Source organism: Corvus hawaiiensis, chromosome 30 (assembly GCF_020740725.1).
Source record: "Corvus hawaiiensis isolate bCorHaw1 chromosome 30, bCorHaw1.pri.cur, whole genome shotgun sequence".
NCBI classification, from domain to species: domain Eukaryota; kingdom Metazoa; phylum Chordata; class Aves; order Passeriformes; family Corvidae; genus Corvus; species Corvus hawaiiensis.
The window spans coordinates 8,339,447-8,363,648 of NC_063242.1; the positions used below are offsets into that span (position 1 = coordinate 8,339,447).

Consider the following 24,202-nt stretch of genomic DNA (forward strand, 5'->3'; position numbering starts at 1 on the left):
TTTTCTTTCATTAATGGAAGGAAAATAGCTATAAAATTAATCAGCATAGTTAAATTTTCTTTCAAGTCAAGGATACTGTTTTGCAGTGGGTAAACGTATTTAGAAGGTTCAAGATGGCAACAGAAGACAGAATTTCTGTAGCAAATCATCTGATAGCCAGGTATATATATCTATTGTAAATTCCAAGACAACGGACAAAATTTTGTTGTAATCATGCATGTCCACTCTGAAAACGGAGTTAAATTTTTATTTCTCATTTACCATGGGTCTGTGGGCTTTTGCCATTTCCTCACCCTGTGCCATAAGAGCTTTGCTTTAGATTTCTTGACCTTTTTTTTGACAAAGGGTTGTGAATTATGGTTGAAAAGATACACATAGCACAATCTTCAGCTTACTCTGTCTAAAAAAACTCTCAAGTAAAAGACAATTTAATGGATCATGTTTTATCGTCATTCCTTTTCTACTGATGTAAGGAGAATTTCTACACAAGGATCAGTGCTGGTAAACTGGTACAGCAGCATAAATTATTCTAGACTTCAGATGGAATAGCTGTATCTTTTTTCTTCCTTGTTTCTTTCTTTTTTCCCCTCCTTCCATTTCAATAGAAAACTCTGCAAGTAGTAGGGAGTTTCTAGTAATATTGGCCAAAATGAGACTATGATTAATCTGAGAAGTGCTAAACAGCACTGCTGCCTCCTTGAAGAACTTCACATTCCACATTATTATTTGGACAGTCTTTTATTATGCAGACATTATTAAGGCATGACATTTTGAGATCTATTGTCCATATGTGTGCCCTGGGAGGGGTCACTGCCAATTAACAAAACAGAATGATGGCTTTTGAGATTGTATAAAAGAGTAGCACAGAGAGGACTGCACTCCAGAGTATAACAGAGTAGCTGGAGAGGACTCCAATACGGAAATCATCACGTAAACCACCTAGATTCAGCTTAGGTAGTGACAACTTATAAAATTAAATTATGAACAAAGGAGAGATCAGAAGAAAACTTTCAGCTAGCCTCTCTTTAAAGAACATGACAAAAATGATCCAAAGCAAAGACTCCTTTGGAAACTATTGCTGTCTGGAGCAGCTAAATGCTATGGGGAGATGCAGTTTTTGTTGCCACTCATCTCACTTGTCAAAAGGAGGACACTCTTCCTAACTTCAACCTGCAGAGGAGGCTTTCTTCATCCCAGTGACAAGTGCAACGCAGCTATTTCTCGAGTATCAGCAATCTTTGAGGGTCCCCACCTACCCCTGGTGTGTCTCTCATCTGCCTCTTTTGTATTTGAGATCTTAATGGAGGATAAAGTAATGTGATGTTAAATGTGTGGGTGCATGCCAAGATTTGAGAAAAAAAAAAAAAAAAAAAAGAAGCAAATTTGACTAAATTGAAGCTTCAACCATTTATTGTTATTTGAATGGTACCTGGAGAAACAGGGAAAGAAGTTATTTACTATGTCTCCAGGGTGTATAAAAACAGCTAACTGGATGAAGTTGAAAAAAAGATCAATTAGGTTATCATGAAAAATGCTGCAATGAAGATCTATTAGTCTGTGCAAATGGAAATAGTCCTGCACCTAAGGCAGTTTAAAACTAGTTTGGACTAAGTCCTATAAAAAGAAATTATATGGAAAAATCCTAAGGGATAGACTAATAATTTTCAATTACTAGAACTTTTCTGTTCAATAATTTCTTTGACTCCTTGGTATTGAAATTGTTGGGAGTTCATCCACCAATGCAAAAGTCCAGTAGGGTCTGGGGTTTCAGAAACAAATATAAGTCTTTTGCCATAAATTCTTTTCCATTTAAATAAACCTCTGTCTGAGATCTTTTCAGCTCTCTGAAAGGTAAGATCTTGCAGAAGAAAACACTTAACAACAAAATCAGAGCTACATACCTAACCAACACAAACACACCCAGAAACTGGTAAAACTACTAAAAGTTTTGCAAAAAAAGTTCCTTATTAAGAGCATAATTTAGGCTTTAATTTTTGTAATTTATAAATTGTAGTGTTATGCGACATTTGGATGAATGAAGTTGTACGTATGGTATAATAGACTATTTTCAATGTCAAAACTCTGACTTAAGGGAAAAAGTATTAATCTTTTGCAATCTTACAGCTAATATCAGTAATAACCAAATTCAATTTCATGTAAATTTTCAACCATTTTTTATACATGAGAGTTTATAAGCAAATGAAAACTTCTTTACCTTTTTTATATTATTTCAATTTTATTTTTTATTTTTTTAAGTTCTAATTAACTGTGTTCATTTCAAAACTGAACTATCTGAAGCTATGAAACCTTCATAAATGTATACAAACATTTTTATTGGGTTGTTTCTTTTTAAGGAAATCTGATGTATGAGAGCTATATATATCAGGTTACAATATTTTCAGATTGATCTGGTTCATTTTGAATACAGTTGTGATTGTCTAGGGAAAGGCCCATGAGATAAGTCAAAGGATAATTCATTCTTGCTCTTGTTTTGTCGTTCTCTGGGACATTGAAAGGCCTACACTTGAAATTTCATTTCACAGTTCTGGGTCCTTTGACTCAATCTGTTACACTCATTTTTCCTAAAAAGTTTTGTCTCAAGACTTTCTTCCAAAGTGGTGTTAAATCACTGTTTTGTATAGAAAAATTCAAGTACTACTTCAAATTATTGACAACTCTTCTTTAAAAAGGTTCCGTTTTTTAGTACAGACAAGGATTCAGGCAGACAGAGGTTATGTTTGAGCTTTCTTGCTCAGCTAGAATAATCAGATTTCTGTTTATCCTGGTCCCTGATTTTGCAGGACAGTGGCTTAAGATAGCACATCATTACTTTCAGTTCCTTCACTTAGTAGAAGCCATCTGTGTTTTTATTTAGCCTCATTAATATAAACGTCAGTCAGTAATGTTTTCTATTCAGCTGCCTGAATAGAAAGAGAAAAAAAGATCTATAATCCTGTGTCCCAAAAGGTGGAATATGAAACACTTTCTAACCAGAGTAACAGTACTTTTACATTCCTGTTGCAGTGAATGTCAGAGTAATGGAATAATTATGTCGTCTATCTTGAGAGAAAAAATTAAAAAACAACCCAAATTCTTCCTCATTGGGGAATTTTCATATTTTCGAACTCATGAAAAATTTAATGTGAATTTATTAAATTCAATCACAGTTCTAAAAATCTTAGAAATCTAAAAATATTATCAAATCATTTTGTCATCTAATGTCCATGCTCTCCCTTGAGTGTATTTAAGCAAGGGATATTTCCCAGGCATCTGGGACAGCTGAACATCCATGTGAGTTAGCTCACTTACTTTTATTTATTTGTTTACTCTTCTGAATCTGGTCTGATTATTTCTAATTACCCACTTGAAATCCAGTTAAGTTTTCTGAGAGCCAACAAACAATTCCAGAATCATTCAACCTTGAGCGAGACAATGTTTTTCCTTTGGGATCAGAGTTGGTTTGAAAGTATGAGAAATTACTCATTATAACTCTTCATTTAAAGTTTTGAAACAGAACCATGTAATGTCAAATAAAAACCCCGAAAGAGTGAATCTGGTTTATTTATTGAGATATCTAGGCCCCAGCACTTCAAATTGTTATAAGCAACTTTTTTCAGTCATGAACTTTTAGTATGTTCGTACAAGCGCACTTCATAAAAGTCAGGCACTTCATTGCTGTTTACAAGGCATTAGGGCATCTGGTCTCATGTATGATGATGCATTATATTGAAAATCATGATCACAGGTTTATATCGAATTTCAAGTGAAAAATTGTTCTTTATGTGGAGCAAATGAGTATCTAAAAGGTCTCGTGGGGTTCTCAGATCCCATATTACATCTTGCCATCACATAGCTATATGTTTCTTTTGACAATACCCAAAAGGCAAATACAGAACTTCCTAGTTTAGAAATCCCTGAATGCTGGGAGTACCATATTACCAACAGAAGGAAGTTGAACACTTAAGTTCCTACTCTGTTGAACTTTGATGTAAAAACAAGAGCGAGAGAAATATAAGGTACAGTTTTAAGTATTTTAGCATTGGGGTAAAGAAAAATGACAACTTAACTAGGGATGCTTACTGCTTCCCCTGCCATCAGTACTACCCCTGTTCTCTACAAAAATGCTTTCCCTGTTTTCATTCCATAAGAAGCTGGACACAGACTTCTAGAGTGGGTTTGCTAGGATATTCTACAGCAGTACAGGTACAAATAATTCTATTCCACCTCCACAGGAAACACCTTTCTTCATTCGTAGGCAATCTCACCAATAATGGTGATAATGATGTTGCAATGATAAATATTATTTTCAGAGGAATCTCATTTCTCTGATAAAATGTCTGTTTTTGGAGCACCTGTGAGGGATCTTTAGGAAGCTTAGAAGTACATTCAAAATTAGTCCTAGAAAACCAACATTTTTAGATTAAACTGCATTTTTACAATACCACTGTCATTCTATAAATAGTTTATATTATTACTTGTTACAGAACAATTAAATCTAAATCTTAGAAGCAGCAGAGGATTTTCCTTAAATATGGTCTTTTTCTTATCCTCTTTTCCCTAAGGATAAACTTTTGGCTTTGTGTAAATACTATGCTGAGTTAGCTTAACCTTAGGTCTGATATAAAGTGATTACCCTTTGCTTTAAACACTTATAAAATGAGGAAATAACCAGTGGGCCCTGGACATTTGTTTTGCCTATTAAGTCTTGATTTCTCTGTAATGTTTATGGAGCACTTGGAAATGGCAAATCAGGGAGGATATTATGGAATTTATACTGAACAGAAAGCCTGGGTAGTCATCTTCCACAAGTGTTTATAAATAACTTATTTACAATGAGAATTTTCACTACCCACATGCAGAACAGCACCTCCGAAACCTGTTGTTAAGTGTTACTTGGTAGCTCTCATTCAGACATTATAGCACTTCTTCCAGGGAAAAATTGGAAACTTCTTTGTGTCATATGTAATAAATAAGGAGTTTTTGAATACTCTTCAAAGGTTTTCCAGGTCATCTGATTTTCTCATCTGGCAGATTTTCTAATACCTTATAGTGGGATGCGCTCCTAGGTGGTTGCGTTGTGGTCTCATCCTGACAACACTGTTGTTGGCTGTAATAGTTTCTCTTAGTGACCTTGGAATTGTGGATATCTGGAGAGATTCTGCTGACATTGAAGCAATTCTTATTTTTTTTTATTTATACTTAAGCTGTTCAATTTTCATCTTTATGCATTCTATCTACAGGTTTATAAGGTGTTACTGGTATAGCAAATAAATCTTAGCAATTGCCCCAGTGCTTTTGTTTAATCAGTCTGACTGTGGCCCATCTGTTAGGCAGAAAAACTATTTTTTAGTGTAGCCACTCAGTTGCGACAGGTTTGATTCTTCAGCTGTCAGTATTTATTAGGTAAAACCCATGTTTATATCATTTCTTTTCAGTCATCTTTTTGCATAGGTTCAAGTAACTGTGATTGTAGATTTTTTCTGTTATTGTCTATTTTATTTAATGAAGCATTTCTCAATTCTAGCAGCAATAAATAATGACCTTTATTGAGATATTTACCTTTCCTTAACAGATTTTTTACTCTTTGGATAGTGGTTCTAGCTAATTCTCCTTAAAGAAATATACACAAACTCTTGTTAGAAATCACTCAGTTCCCTTTGGCTAATAAACAGGGTTCTTGCCCAATAATTAGTAGCTTTGTACACTTAAGTCCTTGGAAAACTGAGTCACGTTTCTGTTTCCAGAACTGAATATTTTTGCAGTAGGCAATATTTAGTAAATGATGAAACATGTCCAATAAGAAGTAAATCTTCTGTCACCCTTTGTTGCGTACACTCATCTATTGCCTAGCGTTTGTTCATTTTCTAAGGACAGTACTCATATTTTTGTGAAGAGGACAATCCAGAGAATCTCTTCTGCTTACCAGTACTGAGATTGAATGTTATTGAATATTATTTGTATATTTGTAGTTCTAGTGGGTGTTTTTTGTCATCTTAATATATCTTTTGCTATATTGATAACGGCTAAGACCTATCTTGATTTGTTTACTGTCTTGTTGAGTAATGTAGACTATGTAATACTTTAATTTCAGATATCACACTTGAGCTTCTTTCATGGGCAGGTCTAAAAATAAAATCATGCTTCATTCAACTTTGACACAAATTTTGTTTTAAATATTTTGTAAATAAATTTAGCCTGCCCATTAGAGCATCTATGCCTTTGATCCATCTTCTCTTTTTCTTCTATTATGGGCTAAGATATCAAAGAGCCTGCTGCAATCTTTAATATTGTACTGCTGTCATGGGTTAGAGAAATAATATCATGTAAAGTCCTTTTCATGTGAGAAACAGATTATACAATGATATCTGTGAGAAGTAGGTGTCATCTCTATGGCTAAATCTGGCCAATATATCTATTGCTAGACACAAAATTTGTGAAAAATCAAGACTGTGAATCAAGCTTATTAACACCCCTACTTAGTCCTATTTGCTTTTTCCTTTCTTTTCTCTCTCTCTGTAGAATTATAGCCTATGTCAAGCTACTGACAACTTCCTTTTACCATATATACTTTTACCTTTTACATACACTGAGGAGATACAAACAAACATCCTCTCAATAGCATTGACTGATGTAATCTATACAACAAGGTGTGTTGTCCTAAAATGATCATGACAAATTGAGGCAGTGAGAAGTTAAAATTTTGAAGTCCTATTTTAAAAGAATTCAATTTTCAATAAAATTGAGTTCATGCAAGAGTCACTTGCTTATTGTGGGTGTTGTTTAATATTTGTGAATATTTGAGTAGATTAAATGTGGGAGTTTTTCCTTATAATATTAACTCACATTAGATAGAGATATTCCTAATCTTTCGTTTAGGAAAATCAACAAGTCATTTTTTGTTCAATTTATGTTCAATGTGTACATATTTTCAATTTGCACAGGGTTTTATTTTATTGTGACAAATCCAAATGCTTAGGTGTCCCTATTTTTTTCTCTGCAAAGCCGCTCCTTTCATAAAGGCCTTCAGGCCAAATAAGAATAACAGCTACTATAATTTAACACCGTAATCCATCAAAAATCTCTGAAATTACTTTCTGATATGCCCAAGGATAATTCCAAAGAACAGTTGCTTAAGCTTACTATGCTCAAATGCTGCACTGACAAGCCACTAAATCTAGTCTCAATTTAGCAAAGAATTTCAGGAAGCCTACATCTAAGCATGTGCCTAAATCCAGGCAATCTCTAGGCTTGGGTACTTACTTAAAAGTAAGTACATTTAAAAACTGTCCTCTACTTTTCTATCTATTGAACTAAGTAAAAATGAAATATTTTTAGTTTTGGGGAGTGAAACTACCGTTTCTTCAACTCTTAATGAACTGAAACTGGTTTTCTACCTTCTTGCAAGGGATGTGGTAGATCTATATCAATTCAGCATTTGTCTATTTGCAAAGTATCAAACTAATACAGCTTTAAATAGGTTCAACTTACTCTATCCCTGTTTTTCCTTTTTTTTACAAAATATTTTGTTTCAATAAGTTGAGTTTTTGTTGAAGTTAGTACACCGTGATTAATTATTTTTCTGTCTTCCTGTGCTGTTCTTCCTCTAGATATCCTTGTTCCTAAAAAAACTATCCTGGAATTGTCTGAAATGAAATTATTTTCTTCGATCTGCTTAAAGCATAGTTAATTCAGATAAGCTTTTTTGGTTCAACTCAGTTGGTCAGTCAGATTTACAAGCTGTAAAATGAAGTGTTACAAATTCTGCAATCATTTGCAGTGAGTACTGGTTCCACTCCTTGGATTTAAAATTTGAAACATAAAATAAAGTTTCCATTACATTTTTACTACACTTCCACTACTTGAACTTTTGTTCATGCATCCATTGTCAAAGGACCTTTTTCAAATAAAAATGGAGCAGTACTTATGGATAATTTTTTGAAAGAGACAATTATCATATAATAATAATAATATTCTTGCTCTGAAAACTCTTCTTGATTATTTAAAATTCATATTGTTTACATCATTGCAGCATAGTCTGCAATTCACTGGGTGGTGAATGCCTGACATTGCAGTTTCCTCAAATAGGTTTGTAGAGAAGGTTTTAACTTCAATGAGAAAAAATGTTTTGGTCTGGAATACACGTTGTAAAATGTACTTCCAATTAATTTTTGCTTTTTAGTTTATAGGGTGATGAGATGTACCAAACAATTGAGAATGCCACTGAAAGGAATAAATTCACTGCAAAATTGTGAAAATAAGTAAACAAATGCTTTTGATCAACACTTCAAAAATATTGCTACAGAGGTCATTACATTAAAGATGAAAAAAATTTATTTTAATACCTGGTTGTCAAAAGTCTATCTAATATCCAGCTGTTTCTGTTAAGAAAGTTTGTTTGACTCATGAGTAAGATGATAAAAAGTAATTGCAAAAAATTTTTTGAGAATTCAGGATTAGATAAACTGGTTTCTGTGACACATCCATTGTTAAAATTTTGTACTAGCATGACAGAAGCAGGCAGTGTGAAATGTGTTATTCTAGTCACATATCAGTCCCCTAGATGACACTGAGAAGCCAGAAGATGTTGTGTAACAGGACTTACATACATCATTTGCCAGATGTTATCTGATAGTTGAAGCTCAAGAGACAATGTTATCAAATCTGCTGGTTGCAGTATGTGGGTTAACAAAAGATTGTATTGCACTCCTCTTGTTTTCTTTTGATTTTTTTTCCTTTCTTTTATTTTCTTTTCCTGTAGCTCATTTTTCAAGTCTACGTGAAAATTAATATTAAAAGAGAATGCAGAAAATACTTCCTAAAAATATTTTATTCCTAAATGCTGATTTCATTATGGGCTTTAGGCAGTTGGTTATTAACTGCTGCCAACTATGCATGTCATACTGATATTCTACAAAATAATTTTATAGTGTTTTTTTTAATAAAATACATGCTGGCCTAAGATTTTAAAAATCAAATTTGGGAGTTTGAATGTCTGTCATTTTATGTGCATCCTCCACAAGAATTTGTAGCAATAATACAGTTCTTTGTACTCTAGAGTATTGCATATCAGTGATATTTCAATATAAATATAGATCAATGATTTACTAAGTACTTTTTAAGGAAAGGTTTAATTTATAGTTGACTTTTTTTTCATTGTTATCTCTAGAACTTTAAATGACTCTTTTAAATCAAGCTAGGAAAAATCCTGCTGTTTGGCAGTCAAAAACTTGATCTGGTCAAATGAATTTTAATTATTGTCTACTTGTTGGGTAAGCAGCTGACACCTACTTAACAATCCTGAGAGCTGTGACTGGCCATCATGTTTGACCTGCTGCTGCTGCAAGTCAAAACTCTCCTGGGTCCTCATTTCTTCTAAATATTACCATATCAATGGTAGAACTAGACAATCTCTAATCAGTACCCATTTTGCTGTTCTTTTCCCTGTCTCTTGAGCCAGTTACACAGCAATATTGGGTATTGTATAAAGTAGACAGAAGGACTTATGAACACTGCCTTTCTGAAGTGTGATTCAGTGAACCACAATGTCTTATTTGTGAATGTGATGCAAAAGATCAGTGTTTATTCTCTGTATTTGGCTGAACCAGTTTGTCAGTGTAGGACTCAATCAATTGCTAAATTCAACTCCGATTCTGGGCCTAAACTTGCTTCTTTTAGAATCAATATTAAAATTATGAGTAAATCCAGTGAAAATAATATCACTGCTTCAGACTGGTAGATTTTGAACAGAGGGGGAAAAAAGGTAAATCTCTTAAATTCCATGTAAACTATAATTTTTAAACCTAAAACGTTATGATAGTAGAATTAAAATTTTACTAACCTATACTTAATATAATCACTGGGTAAGGATAGCTGAATGTGGAGTTTCTGGGATAAGGAAAAGTCAGAGGCAACAGAGTTTTATAGACATGAATGTAACTCTACTCAGATTCTAGGTTCCAAATCTCCACTTACCCACAGACTCATTTGTTTGTGATGTTCATGACCAACCAGTTTGAGGGCATTTTGTGAACACAGAGCATGTGGCATAAATGCTACTCAGAGAGGACTGAGAATTCATTAGAAGAATGTTGTTTAAAGAAAAATTAAAAAGATTGAAGACAATATCCCCTGTTTTAGAACTTATTTTCATGTTGATTTTTTCATGTGAGCATGCAGCAAAACATATGTTAGCGTTGTTTATGAGGAACAATGTTTATTCATTAATTTAAGTGGAAATGTTTGGGGCAAGAGCTGGTGTGAATTATGTTTGGTTTACATAGTAAAGCATACAGTAGGACTTTTCTCATCAAAATAATAGAAGTCCTAGCTGACCTCATGTCTTGTTTCTAACAGTTTATGTCTACTCTAGGTCAGTATTAGGAATCAATTGAGGTTTGAACTTTCTCTGGCACTTTTAATTGCATGAAATTAGAGAAAAATTATCAATTTGAACAAAAGGGAAAGTCACTCTCATGAAGTTATAACCAATAGGAAGCAAATTAATTGTAAGGCAAAAAACCTGTCTGTAAAGCCTAGATTAACCAAAAATTATCTAAATGTTTTCCTCCCATAATCTCAGGAGAAGTTGAATGTCATAATACTAGAAAAAGGGGAATGATTATTGCTTATTTCCAGTACATTCTTTTTGTCCTTTAAATATCTGAATGTTACCTTGTATAATAAAATGTAAAATTCCTAAGGCTGTGGGTAATTTAAGTAGGGAATTCACAGTTTAACACAGACTTCTTTCTGAAACCCTTCCTCAGAGAGGGCTGCTGCCCTATGCAGTTGAAAAGATGAAGAAGCAGAAGTGTTAGAATATCTCCAAAGATGCTCCCCAATATACTCTGCAGCTAAAGTTCTTGAAAACCCATCTTATCATTCTGTACATTTGGGGAAAATGCTGAGGTCAACAGCTCAGTGTTCCTTGAAAGGACAGTTTCTAGCCAGAAAACCTAAGTGTAGCAGAAGAAGAAGGAAAGATCTGGTGTCAGTGAAATTTATACTGCTATGAATTCTGAAATGACAGGACAGAAGACTTACTTTTCCCACAGTTGTTTTTGGGACTTGGTGTTAATATGTCTTCCTCAGCAATTCACTGAGCTGTGTGGATTTATAATTCCTCTTCTTGTTCTCTGAAAGTGTCTGTGGTGGGCATATATAATTACAATTGGAGGTGACAATTGGGTTTAAAAAATGAATTTCACTTTTCCTTTGATATATGCTAGGGTTTTTTTTCTAGTTTTTCCTTAAGAAAAATGTTCCAGTGGGGATGAAAACCTAGATTTTTTCCCTTTGATCCTAAAGATTTCTACCCTGGATACAGAATACATTTAAAAAACGTCCTGTGACATTGACTTTTTGAATCATACAATGACTTTGTTACAGGAGAGTACTAGAACATAATTCATCCAATAACTTTCAAAAATCTAGCAATTGCATAGTAAACTAATGAATGGGATTTTTCTGTCTGTGGCTATTTCACTTGTTTCTACTCTAAGAATCTTGTTTTCTGGGGCATTTTGTCTGTTTCATCTCCTTCTGATATATGCCCATTGATGATTAAGCATGCAGTTGTTTTTACAAACACAATTCAGTTCCCTCTGGTGCTCTCTGACACAATTCTTCACTTTAGCAAAAGACTACCTGCTGTTTTGCTAGGCTGTAAGAGAAAAATATTTGAAGACAGTGGAAAAATTCTCTTGCTAAAGTGGAAAGTGAGATATTCACACGTGGAAATTAGAGGAGATATTTGAGCTTCTCATGTGAGATGCAGTTATCTTCAAAAAGATGCCATCGCTGGCATGGCCAGCTACTATTCTCCAGTAGGAGAATATTAGTAGCTATAAACACTGTGTTGTATTTCTTTTTTAATTGAAAATGTGTCACAATGTGTGGTAAACTACAGGTTATACAGTACTATTTGAAGCAGCACAAGTAGTACAATTTTTGACTATAACAGCTCTAAAAGATGTAGCTATTCAAAAGAACACTACAGTGAATGTATTCATTCTGTTGAATGTTCTGAGGTAAAACTAGGAGAAAACATTTCTCCTATGATAAAACAACAAAGGCTATTTTAAGTCAGAAAGCTGTTCTCATAAGATCCTTCTGTCCTGAGAAATCCACCCTATGGACTGATCCAGCATGAATATCGTGAAAAGGATGTGCAGATTCTGCACTCAGTGGTAGCAAGAAATAACCATGTGTAAATCGGTTCAACCTGCAGAAGTAATGCCTGGTACTCAGTTGTGGCTAAACCCTCAGGCTCATTTTTTCCCCTAGTCTTCTGACATGAACTTAAACTGTTATTTCCTTGGACTGGGCTAGAAGTCATCTATAAAAAACAATGAGAAAAATCCTGAGTCTTTAGTAGTATTCCACTGAAGTTGCATGACTAGGAATACTTAGAATTCAACATTGTTCAGGAAAAGCACCGTAGTGTTGCACATCTCTCTTCCTAGTCCAGTTCAGAGACCATTAGTCAATTACAGGAAGCCTCCAGGATATTATCTTGGGGAGACACAGACAGGGTGCTGCCCTTGACTGATAGTCAGTCCTGGCAGTCAAGTCAGCTGCACTGTCACAGCAAGGCTGCATTACTCAGATAAAGTGGACTCCTGAGCTCATTCAGTCTTGTTTCAATATTTTTGGGCAACCGGCACACAAAGGTAAATGCAGCCCTTGAAATATTCATCATAGGATCATTTTTTCCCTGAATTTCCACAAACAGTGGCCTGCATAAAGGGAATATAATGCCTAATTGGAGCACTCAGCTGCTAGTGTAAATATTTAACATAATAAAAATGATCTGCCAAATAATCTCACACATATCAAGGCTCCAGGGCTTCCCCTCTCCATTGATCAGCCTATGATGACATCGTTGCCCATTCTTGCTCTCCTTTGTTACTAGGTCAGTTCGAAGAGGAACTTCTCACTTCTGGGATTTAGGAGCACATATCAAATAGCTCAAACACCATTTGAGGATGAGACCCAGAACCTCATGAGACCTTTTGCTTTCTGACATGGTTCCCAACCATACAAAATTTACATGGGAGAAAGACCCTAGTCTAAATGGTTTACCGAATAGACAACAGAGGCAAGCAGGCTAAAATCTCAAAGCCTGTCACTGTGTGCATGAAAAGAGAAATTTAACTGCAACTTCTATTATCATGTGCTCTATTGCAGTGGAATTCATTCAGGTGCTTCTTGTCTGCCCAGTTTGACTAATCTTAGCAAGAAGTTATGCAAAGACATAGATTTTGTTTTTCCCTTTTTCTTTTTCTGTTGATACAGCATTTTTATTTCCAAAGAGATGTCAAAGAAACAAAGAAACATACTTTAGGCATACAAACGTCTGACTATTGCTAACATTTGCAGTATATCTCATTTTACTGAGGCCACCATAGCAGTACAGTTTGCAAATCACTATATATATTAATTACACTATAAAGATATTTTGTAAGTATGAGCTGAGAGTAGTAAAGTGACAAAAGAAAAAAATGAAAAAAAAAGAAGATATGGTAGAAATCAAACTTTTGGGTGATAGTTGATGTTATTTCAACAATATTTGTCTTCATATGACTTTTTGCTGATTTAATGGCAGGTAGATCTTCAAGGTGAAATAGCAGGAGTCATGTTCACTGCTACATTTTCACTTATCAGCTTTGAGTTCTTTCATGACTTTGCTAAGGAGTGAAAAATTTGAGAAGCATTATTTTAGTTTATAAATATGTAGCCTCCGAAAGACCAGCAATACTCACAGTATTGCCCTTAAAAGAAAACGTAGAAAACAAAGAGCAAATACAGCACATAATAGTGCCCACTATAATTATTGTAGAACCTTTCCACAGTGTCTAGCAAACTACAGGCTTTCTTTGAAGACCTTTTGATATCATTGGTACAAATATAGACATATATAGAAGTTTCAAGAAGACTACAAATATGTAAGAGCCATCTGGAAAAAATCATTTTAGGCTAATAAAAAATAATTTGTGGATTTTTGCACAGCTATTTAACTTCATGTTGTTTTTCTTCTTACTTGTTTTTCTTTACTCACTCCAGCAGAATAGCTAAGTTCCGTTTGAACACCACATGAACAGTGCTTACTTATAGAAATGTTTTTCTAGTTTAGGATTATTTTAGTGATTATTTGAGCAGATTTTTATGCTTTTAAATCTTTTGACCATCTTCTTCTAATACTTTTACTCTATCATCAAATACTATGAGGCAATGACATAAAATACCTCAGAATAATTGTCCTTTTCTGTACTGAATTCTGCAACCTCTGCTTTTATAGAGAACTATACTTCACGCCTCAAGGGCAGGAACAGTTTAGGCTCCCAGAAATCATTGTAAAAGAACCTGACTTAGTGAACTTGAAGATAAATAACTGGTGGCTTTCTGAATAGTGCAATTCTCTCCACTATTCTATGAGTATTTACATGCAAAATCAGGTCTCTAATAAGTTCTCTTAGAGAGAAGCATGTACATGTGTTAAAATTTGTTAATATTGATGGATAGAAGTTGAATATCTATTTCTAGTCAAAGGCAGAGAAATAGAAAGATATATCTACAGTTTTCTGATCAGTGAGTAAAAGTGGATAGTTCACTGCTTCTGATTAGGAAATATGGCTTCAACCTACTGTGACTACTTTCTGTATGTATCTATTAAAAAGGAGGTTTTTGTATTCACAAACAGCAAAAACACCCTTACATTTTAAACATCAAACCTTTGTAGTGTATGGTTTGTTCAAATAGTTCAAATAATTCCTTCACATCTCATTTATAGAAGAAAAGAGAAAAATACTTCAAAAGTTATTCTGCACAAGAGTTTTGTATTACATATTTTCCTCCCCTTGACTTTTAACTGTAAAGCAATTGCTCATGTTCTTTACTGTATATATTGCACTTCAGATATTAAAAAAAATGCATGATTAAGTATACTGTAGTCCAGCTATGATCAGGAACACACAAACTCAATCTTCCATTTTTTAAAAGAGATATTAAAATGTTAACTTGTATCTTTTGACTTCCAAGAGTGAGATATCTATTATTTTTTATCAGTGAAAGCAGCAGGTTTGAAGTTGCAGGGTAAAAAAGTGCCCAAATGAATTTTATATGAAAAGCTAAGGAAATTCGAATAAAATGCAAGAGGTTTACTTACAAATTTTGCATTTGTAAGAGAGAAAATACTCAAATTTTTCTGCATTACAACATTACTTATAAAAGCCTTATGCAATCTGTCTTTGAACACAAGTTGAACGGTCTTTATAACTGGATTTTTTAATTCAAAAAGTGATCTTTTAAAATTGATTTGCAATAATACTTACCAGCAGAACATCTTGTTGCTAGTAATTAGTTTGAACTTTATGCATTTTCCCTGTGTCTTACAGAAATTATTCAAGTAATTTAAATTTAAAGAATTTCACCTTCTGTGCAAGTGACAAGGAATGAGGCATTGCATGCATACGTGCATGCACTGGTGGCTAAACATGTTTCTGTGTGGATATACTGCAGCTGGGCAATCACATAAGATGCTGCAGCATACTTGTAAACAAGGTCATTTACATACTTTTTGAAGACTTAATCCAGTTGACGTACAATGCCTTTTAACTTTACAATTTTCATTATTTCATAAGATTTTTGAGCAATCAAGTGCCCTAACTGCTTACAATTGTCCTGTTTTTGCATTTAAATTTCATGTTTCCCAGCTGTTTAGAAGAGCCAGACTTCTTGCACAGGAACAGTGAAATGAAAAATAAAGTAATGTAGTATGGTTCCGTGGAAAATATAGATTCCAGAGCCAGCATCCAAAATCTTTAGAGTCTCCCATGAAGACCTAGTGGAGCTTTTTAAAAACAGGCCTAAGTATTTCAGATTTCTCCAGGCTGGATGTATATGTTTCTGAGACTCAGAGCAAATTCCACAAAACAAGTCTGCATTGTGATAGAGATTTGTCTAACCTCTGCTGCTACCTCAGATAATAGATCTAGTCTTTTGACTGGTTATTTCGCTGTTATCCGATTCTGTTCTTTAATTATTACAAAATCAGAGAATCAGAAAATGGCTGATCTCAGAAGGCACCTCTGGAGGTCATCTTGTCCAACCCCCTTTTCAAGCAGGGTCACCTAGAGCCTCTTGCCTAGGATCATGTCTAGACAGATATTGAGTATCTCCAAGGATAGTGACTCCACAATCTCTCTGCTACCTTGCTAGTCCTGAGTCACCTCATACTGGAGATGTGTTTCCTGATATTCAGATGGAACCTCCTGTGATTCAAGGTGTGCTCACTGCCTCTTGTTCTGTCACTGGATGCCACTGAAAAGAGCCTGGCACCATCCTCTTTGCACCCTTCCATTAGGTTTTTGTAAACCTTGGTGGGATCACCTCTGACCCTTCCCTTCTCCAGGCTGAACAGTCCCAACTCTATCAACCTTTCCTCATATGCCCCTTAAAAAAATTAATGACACTTTTTTGGACTGTGTCTAGCAGCTCCATCTTGCTTCCTATTTTGCCTCCCATTTTCTCTCTCCTTATGGGTGATCCATCTTATTTTTCACAGAAAATTTTCCAGTCTTGGGTGTTTTCCTTACGGGAACATGATTTTCATCTGTCTATTGGAAGATCTAGACAGTCAATGTTTATATAGCATTAATGGTCTGACCCAGCCAGACTGAGAATAACAATTTGATTGGATTACATACAGAAGAGCTGCTAAAACCATATTTTCTAGGTAAACATGCTTAAACATGGTTGAATTTTAAGCATCTGTGAAAATATCTTATTTACAGATTTTGTTTTTATTATAGTAGCATTGGTATTATAGCAATATTTAATGAAGGGTTATCACCTCATGTGTAGTAGATTTTATTTCCCTTTCACTCTTGAAATGTTTAAATCTTGCAAAAGTTTATTTTTTAAAACTGAGCAGATCTACATTATTTCTAGAATGTTAATGGATTGTGCATTTCTGTGTGCATTGTTACCAACAATGCTGTATTGTTAAATGAGAAGATACTTTCAGAGTTGTTTCTCAGGTCAAATTGTATGGTCTAGATTGTATTTCAGCCTGGATATTTGCTACTAGCACTGCTTTATATGAAAACCCTTTCATATGGTGGAAATCCTGGCAGGACCCTTTTCACCTTCTTTCCTCCTCAGTACTTTACTAATGTGGTGGAGTGTTTTCAGTAAATCTGAGTGATCCTTGCAAACTCAGTAAAAGGAAGGAATGCAATGGTTACATGAGATACAGTTGGGATGTTAGTTTGAACCATAAGTAAAAGTAGATTTCCTTTAAGTATCTCACTTTCAGAGCTAGATATCAGTATCTAAGTAATTAGCTGAAATATTTGATTACATTTAGTGTTGTTGGTAATCATGTCCATCTACTGATCTATAAAAATGCTTGACAATTAATACTAATTGCCTGCTCAGCTATATTTGCAGTCCTGTAAATTCATGAATATTTACTCATGATTTATGTTGTGCAACTGTAAAAGAAATTTGGGAAGAACAGCAGCCTGGGTATAGAAGGGCAATTTAAAAAGTGATTTTACAGCTCCAGTTTTTGAAGTCAACACCTTTTGACTGTTTAGGTTAAAATGGCTGATCTTGCTTATTCAGCACTAGACTATTTTGTTATATTATCTGGTTATGATTCTTACTGTTCTTAATTTGCTAAGGCTAGAGGGAAACAGCAGATTTGGTGGGTTAGTTGCGAGTTTAATGTTTTTTTCATTTGATACATCTCATTCTTCCAAAATTTCTCTTCTTTTTTTTATTTATAGTTCCTTCTTACACTGACCCAATTCTGAAACAAGAAGATCAGTTCCATAAGTGAGAAAAAAGTGCACAACATTCATTTTAGGTAGAAAAGCAGTGCAAGTGATAAAAATTTCCCAGACAAGACCAGTCTATTCTAAGAAATCATTTCTTGAAATGTTTTAGTCTTTCATATTTCTGGTTTTGGACAGTATCTTCAAACTGAGCCACATTTTGTGAAATGATCATTTGTCTATTGCATAGCTGTCTGTTGAAGCATAGGTCTAAGACCCAATTCACTTCATCTCTGTATGACACCTGACTATAAAAACATGATACAAACCCTCTCAAATAATAAATACAGTCATGTTTATCTGATGGAAAATAGCACATGTATTAGACATTACCTTGTTAGGACAATAACTTCTAATGGTAATTCTTATGGAATAATTTTTCCAGTAAGACCAAATGGATTTTTCTGACAAAGAAAGTGTCACCTCTTGGGCAGTACGGATGGCAGAGTATTCATAAACACAGAATTAAATTCAGATTTCTCTAGTTAAGTTGAGTGTTATTCTGCAAAATGCAAAATAGGCAAAAAGATTCTGAATGGATCTGTAAATATATCCTCTTTCATTAGGCTGATGTATTAAAATGTCATGTGGTTAGCTGTGTGTGATGTTCTCGCTAATGTACGCAGAAATATTTTTGTACCCTTCTGAAAGGGACAGACAGAGAGAAGCAGGATTTCGTAACAGAAAAAAATAACTTGGTATGACGATATCAGTAATTTCTGCATTAATAATTATTGTGTTGCCATAGTTTTGAAACATTTCTTATTTCCAAGAGATCTATGTATAATTATATAACTAAAGTGCATTATAAAATTTGAGCATATTGACATAACATCCTAGAATATTGAACAAAACTAATTTTGTCTTTCTCTATTTTTAAGATCCAGATTTTAAGGACCTTGGGGTTTTGAAGCCATTGCCAGGTTGGTATGTTGTTTTTGGGTTTTTTTCTAACTTGGAGGCCTTTATATTCTGCTGTAGAAAACATTTTTGTTTGCTGTTCAGGTTTCATTTTTTCTGGTGTTTTGTTATTCAGTTTGTGAGTTTGAGATGGGAGGACCTGAAGGAATTGTGGAATCTGTACAAATTGTTAAAGAAGGAAAAGCTTCTGAAACTGAAGCAGTAGACTGTAAATGGTACATCCGAGCACCACCCCGATCCAAGGTCAGTCCTTCATCCACTTGCTGATTTGCCATTTAATTTAAGAAATTGACTTTTCTAATATATTGTGCATTTCTTAGTACAGTCAGATCTCGTTTAATAACTTTACAGCTTGAACTGTAAACTATTTTCTTCCTTCTGCTGTGGAAGGGTAATTTGTTATCTCAGCCAAAATAACCACCTTTGTCCATAAATGATGATTTGGGCAGTGCTATTGTGCTTTTTGTGCCATGAGTAATTTTCTTAAATTCATCTTTAATTTTGCTCATATTTTTAAAGAATCAGTGTGTTTTCTTAAGTGGGAAGTAATCTTATAATTTTAATTTTCAATATATTTCAAATACCTAACATAGAGACTACTAAGGGAACACTGCTGGCTCCCTAAGGTCATCATTGTTTCTCGTCTGGGAACTGTGAAAATGGACCCAAGGTAAATTCATGTTCCTCTGTATGACGCCTTTAGTTCCTTTGGTTTAGAGACACAGACAAAAAGAGTGTTCTCATTTCTTTTCCTCCACAGTCAGCAAGCCAGGGCTTTGTAAGAAACATGAGAGGGCTGCAGTGAATTTAAAACTACTTTTGTTGGATTCCCCTTGATTTTCTCTCTTATCTGTAGCTTATCAGTTATGATATGCACTAATTGTTGCTGGCTACACTACGACTTCATCCCTCTTTGCAATAGGAACAGCTTTATGCCTCCCACCTACTTTCATTCCCTGTGTAAAAGACACCCCACAGTATACTTTTTCTAGCTGTCTTTTATTGGACAAGAAAGGTTTTAGGAGGTAGAATATGTATATACACTACTCTCTGCCGTCTTTAAACAGATAAGGGTTTTTTTGTATAATCTCAGTGAGGAGACTGTACTGAATATGTAATTGTTTCATCATCAGTATAACACATGGAGGAATGCTGAAGGGTTCTCTTCAGGGAAGGTTTCCAGAAGAGAAAAAGTCATTAGTATCAGCATTTTTCTATTGGGGAAGTTTAGGAAAAGAGTTGGCTCATAAAGACTACAGATTAATTTATTTCCAGAATATACTTTAATCTTATAACTTCTTTTTTACTTTTGGATAAAATTAATATTGATAGAGGTTTTCAATTAAGTAGATGAACTTCCCTAAGTAGTGATATGAGGTGATTGGGCTGATGAATGATTATCCATGTGTTATATGCAATTTATATTCATTCGGGGCAAATCCCAGTATTGATACAATCTTTGGGAAGAACATATGGAGACCAGCCCTGCTGAGAAAGTCTTGGGGGTGCTGGTGGATGAGAGGCTGGACATGCCCCAGAAATGTACACTCCCAGCTGAGAAAGCCAATTGTATCCTGAGCTGCATGCAGAGCAGCTGGACAGCAGGGTGAGGGACGGGATTCTGCTCCTCTGCTTCACTCTGGTGAGACCCCACCTGCAGTGCTGCATCCAGCTCTGGGGTCCTCAGCACAGAAAAGACATGAGCTTGTTGGAGCAGGTCCAGAGGAGGGCCACAAAGATAGTGAAAGGAATGGAAAACCTCTCCAGTCAGGAAAGGCTAAGAGAGGAAAGGTTGTTCAGTCCAGAGAAGAGAAGGCTGTGGGGAGACCTTATAGCAGCCTTCCAGTACTTAAGGGGAGCTCTAAAGGGGCAAATCTCTTATCAGTAGAGGTAAGACAAGGTGTTTTAAACTAGAAAAGGGTAGATTTAGACTAGATATGAGGAAGACATTTTTACAATAAGGGTTGTGAAAAGCTGGATCATGTTGCTCAGAGAGGTGGTCGATGGCCATCCTTGGAAACATTCAAGGCCAGGTTGGACAGGGCTCTGAGCAACTGGATTTAGTTGGAGACGTCCTTGCTCATGGCAGGGGAGTTGGATCAGATGACCTTTATAGGTCCCTTCTAACTTGAACTATTCTAGGATGTATTTAGGTATTAGTAGAAAGAAAACAGACAAACACAGAATTGTACTTATTAGAATCAATACAATTAAATAAGCCAATAACATTTCCCTATAGTCTTAACTCAAGTTTATGATTGGTTGATCAGATAATGTAATTGTGATGATCTTACCTGATCTAATTCTAAAGTTCTATACGATTCAAAGCCCTGCTAAAAATCCCACTTTTACCTACCTGTAATATTTATCCATACTTCAGTTATGATGTAAAACTCCAAATTGGATATTTATGTAACTGTAAATACAGTGTGTATCAGAAGAATGCCACACTACCACATTAGTAGAGGGCTAAAAATTAAAGTTCATTAATTCTTCATAAACTTCCGTATGTGCATTTAGTTGTGTTGCATTCCAAGAAGTGGATCCCAGCTGAAGGGCATCTGGAAGGGAGAGCAACATGAAAGTTTTAGGAAAATGAAGTAATACTGAATGTTATTTATTGTTATCTAGAAGATTTTGTGAAGGAATGCAATATAATAAAAGGCTTTTACAAGGAAGAAGGAATGCTCTGATGCCCATATCTGCAGGATAACTCAGGCTCCCACACTCTGAAAGAAGGTTTCAGGTTAGATATGAAGGAAGAAAAATTCAAACATCAGGGAGGGGATTATGAATGTTTGGTTGAGAAAGTTGGTTCAGCTGGCATTGTCAGCAGTCTGAAAGTGCAGGTTAGGTAACAAGCTGTGAAAAATGAGAGAAACATTAATAATCCTACCTTTAGGCAGAGGGCTGGGCTGGGTCATCTCTTGATGGATCCTGCTGTTCCCATCTTACAGAATTATCTGGGTGGAGATTGAGCAATATAAAAGCATATAAATCAGTGTTTCCTAGCATGGAGTTGAAAGGTTTCACAGCAAGCTAGGAAAAAGAAAAGATTTTTCAGGCCTAGATCCATCTTTGAGGGGTAAGTCTAATTTAGCATTTGAACATAGTGTGTTTTTCCAACAGATATATTTATATACACACAGACAAGTATATATATGTATAGATGCACACACATACAGTTATGGTTTCATCATACTGGGACAAGCTGAAAAATATACAGTTATTAAGGAAGGGGGAACAAGTGGATAAATTTTTGAGAAACTTGTATGAAGTAAGATTTATGATAAGACTTTATGGGTCTGATTCAACTGAACTGGAACCTATTGTCCATGTTACAAACAAGCTGTTACAAACAGCTTCCTTTGTCCTTATCTAACCTTGAATTAATGACATATTCAATACACTTATTTAGTGACATCATTTTAATTTATGTCAGCTCGCACTTATGAAAACAAGCTCTCCTGCTAAAAACAGTGAGAACTCCACAGACATCTTTAAATCCACATGTTCCTGTACTCTGGGCTGCACAGTTTGTTACTGGGAATTATGCCTAAAGGGCGAGAGTTTCTCAGAGAGAGTTTGTGTTGGACTTTTCATCTTTAGTTTCTTAATTAAACTGTGCCAGAAGGTGGTTTGCTTGCAATTTCATTTGGCGTAAGCTCATCCAATCTAAACTGTCTGCAGAAACAAGATGCAAGTCCTTCCCTTGGTTTCCAATTCCAGATTCAAGCCAAGTCTGAGCTCAATATATGAGCAATGAGATCAGCCTGAGCTTCAAACTGACAGTCTGGGTCTAATGCTTCTATCCTCAGTGAGCTGGAATGGGAAGGAGAGCAGAAAATTTGTTGCACACACTTAAAATAGAGCCATCACTGATTACCTTGTATCACACACATGCACACACACACACACACTGAAAACTGAATCTGAAAATGCATGCAGAACTCAAACTTTCTCTAAGTGCAGAAGGCAGTCTGAACATAACTTCAATCTATATGCAGATCTGGAGTCTTATATGTGAAAGCAACTAGTTGAAAAGTCCATGTTTCTTGTAATCATTCAAAGTCAGTTCCTGCTGAGTAAGGTAGCTGTGAATTTTGAATAGAGTAATACTGGGGGTTCTGCATTTTGTGTAGAATGTGACCACAATTAGTATTCAGAGCAAGAAAGGAAAATTAAAAAGAGTGCTAACCTACTCAGAGCAGTAAAGTTCTGGAGGAACTTCCTCATCTGAAAATTTTTCAGTGTAGAACAAAGCCCAATGAAGGAAATGTATAAGCTTATTGCACAGGGATTTGAAAAATTTCAGAGATATTTTTGGCTTCAAGCAGTGGATAAGCAAAGATTTTGTATTTAGGAATAGAAAATAAGAAAATGAATAGAATTATAGTTTTCTTACTTTCTGTTAAGGGTGAAGTATTGGAGGATAATATCAGCAACAAATGTTTTTCTGTGTTGGGTGGGTTAGGAGAGGCCCCCCCCAGGAAGACAGAACCATGTTTGTGCTCAAGTAGCTCTCCCTTTGGTGGGTAACTTTCCCAGCAAGGTACCTTTGTGTCATGGTTGTTCTTTGAGAGGCTCTACAGAAAAAATAAGACAGCAGAATCTGATGGTAAGAGTAATAAAACATTTACAAATATGATATTCTTATACTGGGAAAAAAACAGTAAGCAGTGCTATTAAAAACACTATTATCAGAATCTCTGAGCACCTCAGAAAAAAGCATCAAAGCAGGAATTAATTTGAATGTAGTCCAGTGGAAATAATGTATTCTGGAGGAATAAGCAATAGGTACATTTAGACTGAACAAATGGCAGGAGTAGCCTCTTTATTTGCACCATGAGAAATAAAATGAAATTATAAGGTAGTTAGGCAAAGTGATGCCTAATTCTCTTTCCCCACCTGAACATGATATTGGACAAAGGTTATAGGATGCAAGACTTAACACAAAAGATTGAGAAACCCAAAGTGTCAATAAATGAGTATTTAGTTTTGACACATCATGGCAGCATCCTTAACCCAGAGCCACCAGTGAGTGGTGGCGTCTGTTCCAAGCAGAGCCAGTGAGGAGCAGTGAGAGGGGGAACACAGCACATGGGAGGGGGCCAGGATGAGGGAGGTCACAGCACCAGGACATGACTGATGAGACTTGGACAGGCCTGGCCGTGGTGGCTGGGGTGTAGTGGTGGCTGGACTCGTCTGGACAGTGGGGCCAGCCCAAGCACAAGCCAGCCAGCCAGCAGCTTGGTGAGGGACAAGGCTGGGGTGGTGAGGAATGAGGCTGGGAGCGGGGCAGTGTCACCCAGTGTGACCAAGACACTTGTATGTTTACAAAGGGTTACTACTGCTACCTGGCATGCTCCTGACCAAACGGAGAGATGACTCTTTTGGTTCCAGGTGCCTGCCTTCGTATCAAGTGTAGTCTGGAGAGAGAC

The 24,202-nt window shown here is 35.5% G+C and overlaps 1 protein-coding gene across 14 annotated transcripts in view; it reads left to right on the forward strand.

The window, feature by feature from the left end:
- NETO1 (neuropilin and tolloid like 1) overlaps positions 1-24,202 on the forward strand; it is an 84,137-nt gene that overhangs the window by 15,775 nt on the left and 44,160 nt on the right. For 12 of the 14 annotated variants that reach the window (XR_007200395.1, XR_007200394.1, XR_007200396.1 and 9 more), the window contains exons 5-6: positions 18,722-18,763; positions 18,877-19,004. Coding sequence is in view for 7 of the 14 variants with exons in the window: in XM_048289298.1 (XP_048145255.1) it covers positions 18,722-18,763; positions 18,877-19,004 (170 nt within the window). In the remaining 7 variants the exon portion in view is untranslated. Of the gene's footprint in view, positions 1-18,721; positions 18,764-18,845; positions 19,005-19,354; positions 19,432-24,202 lie in introns of those variants that run through there. The other 2 variants (XM_048289300.1, XM_048289301.1) reach the window with 2 other exon arrangements.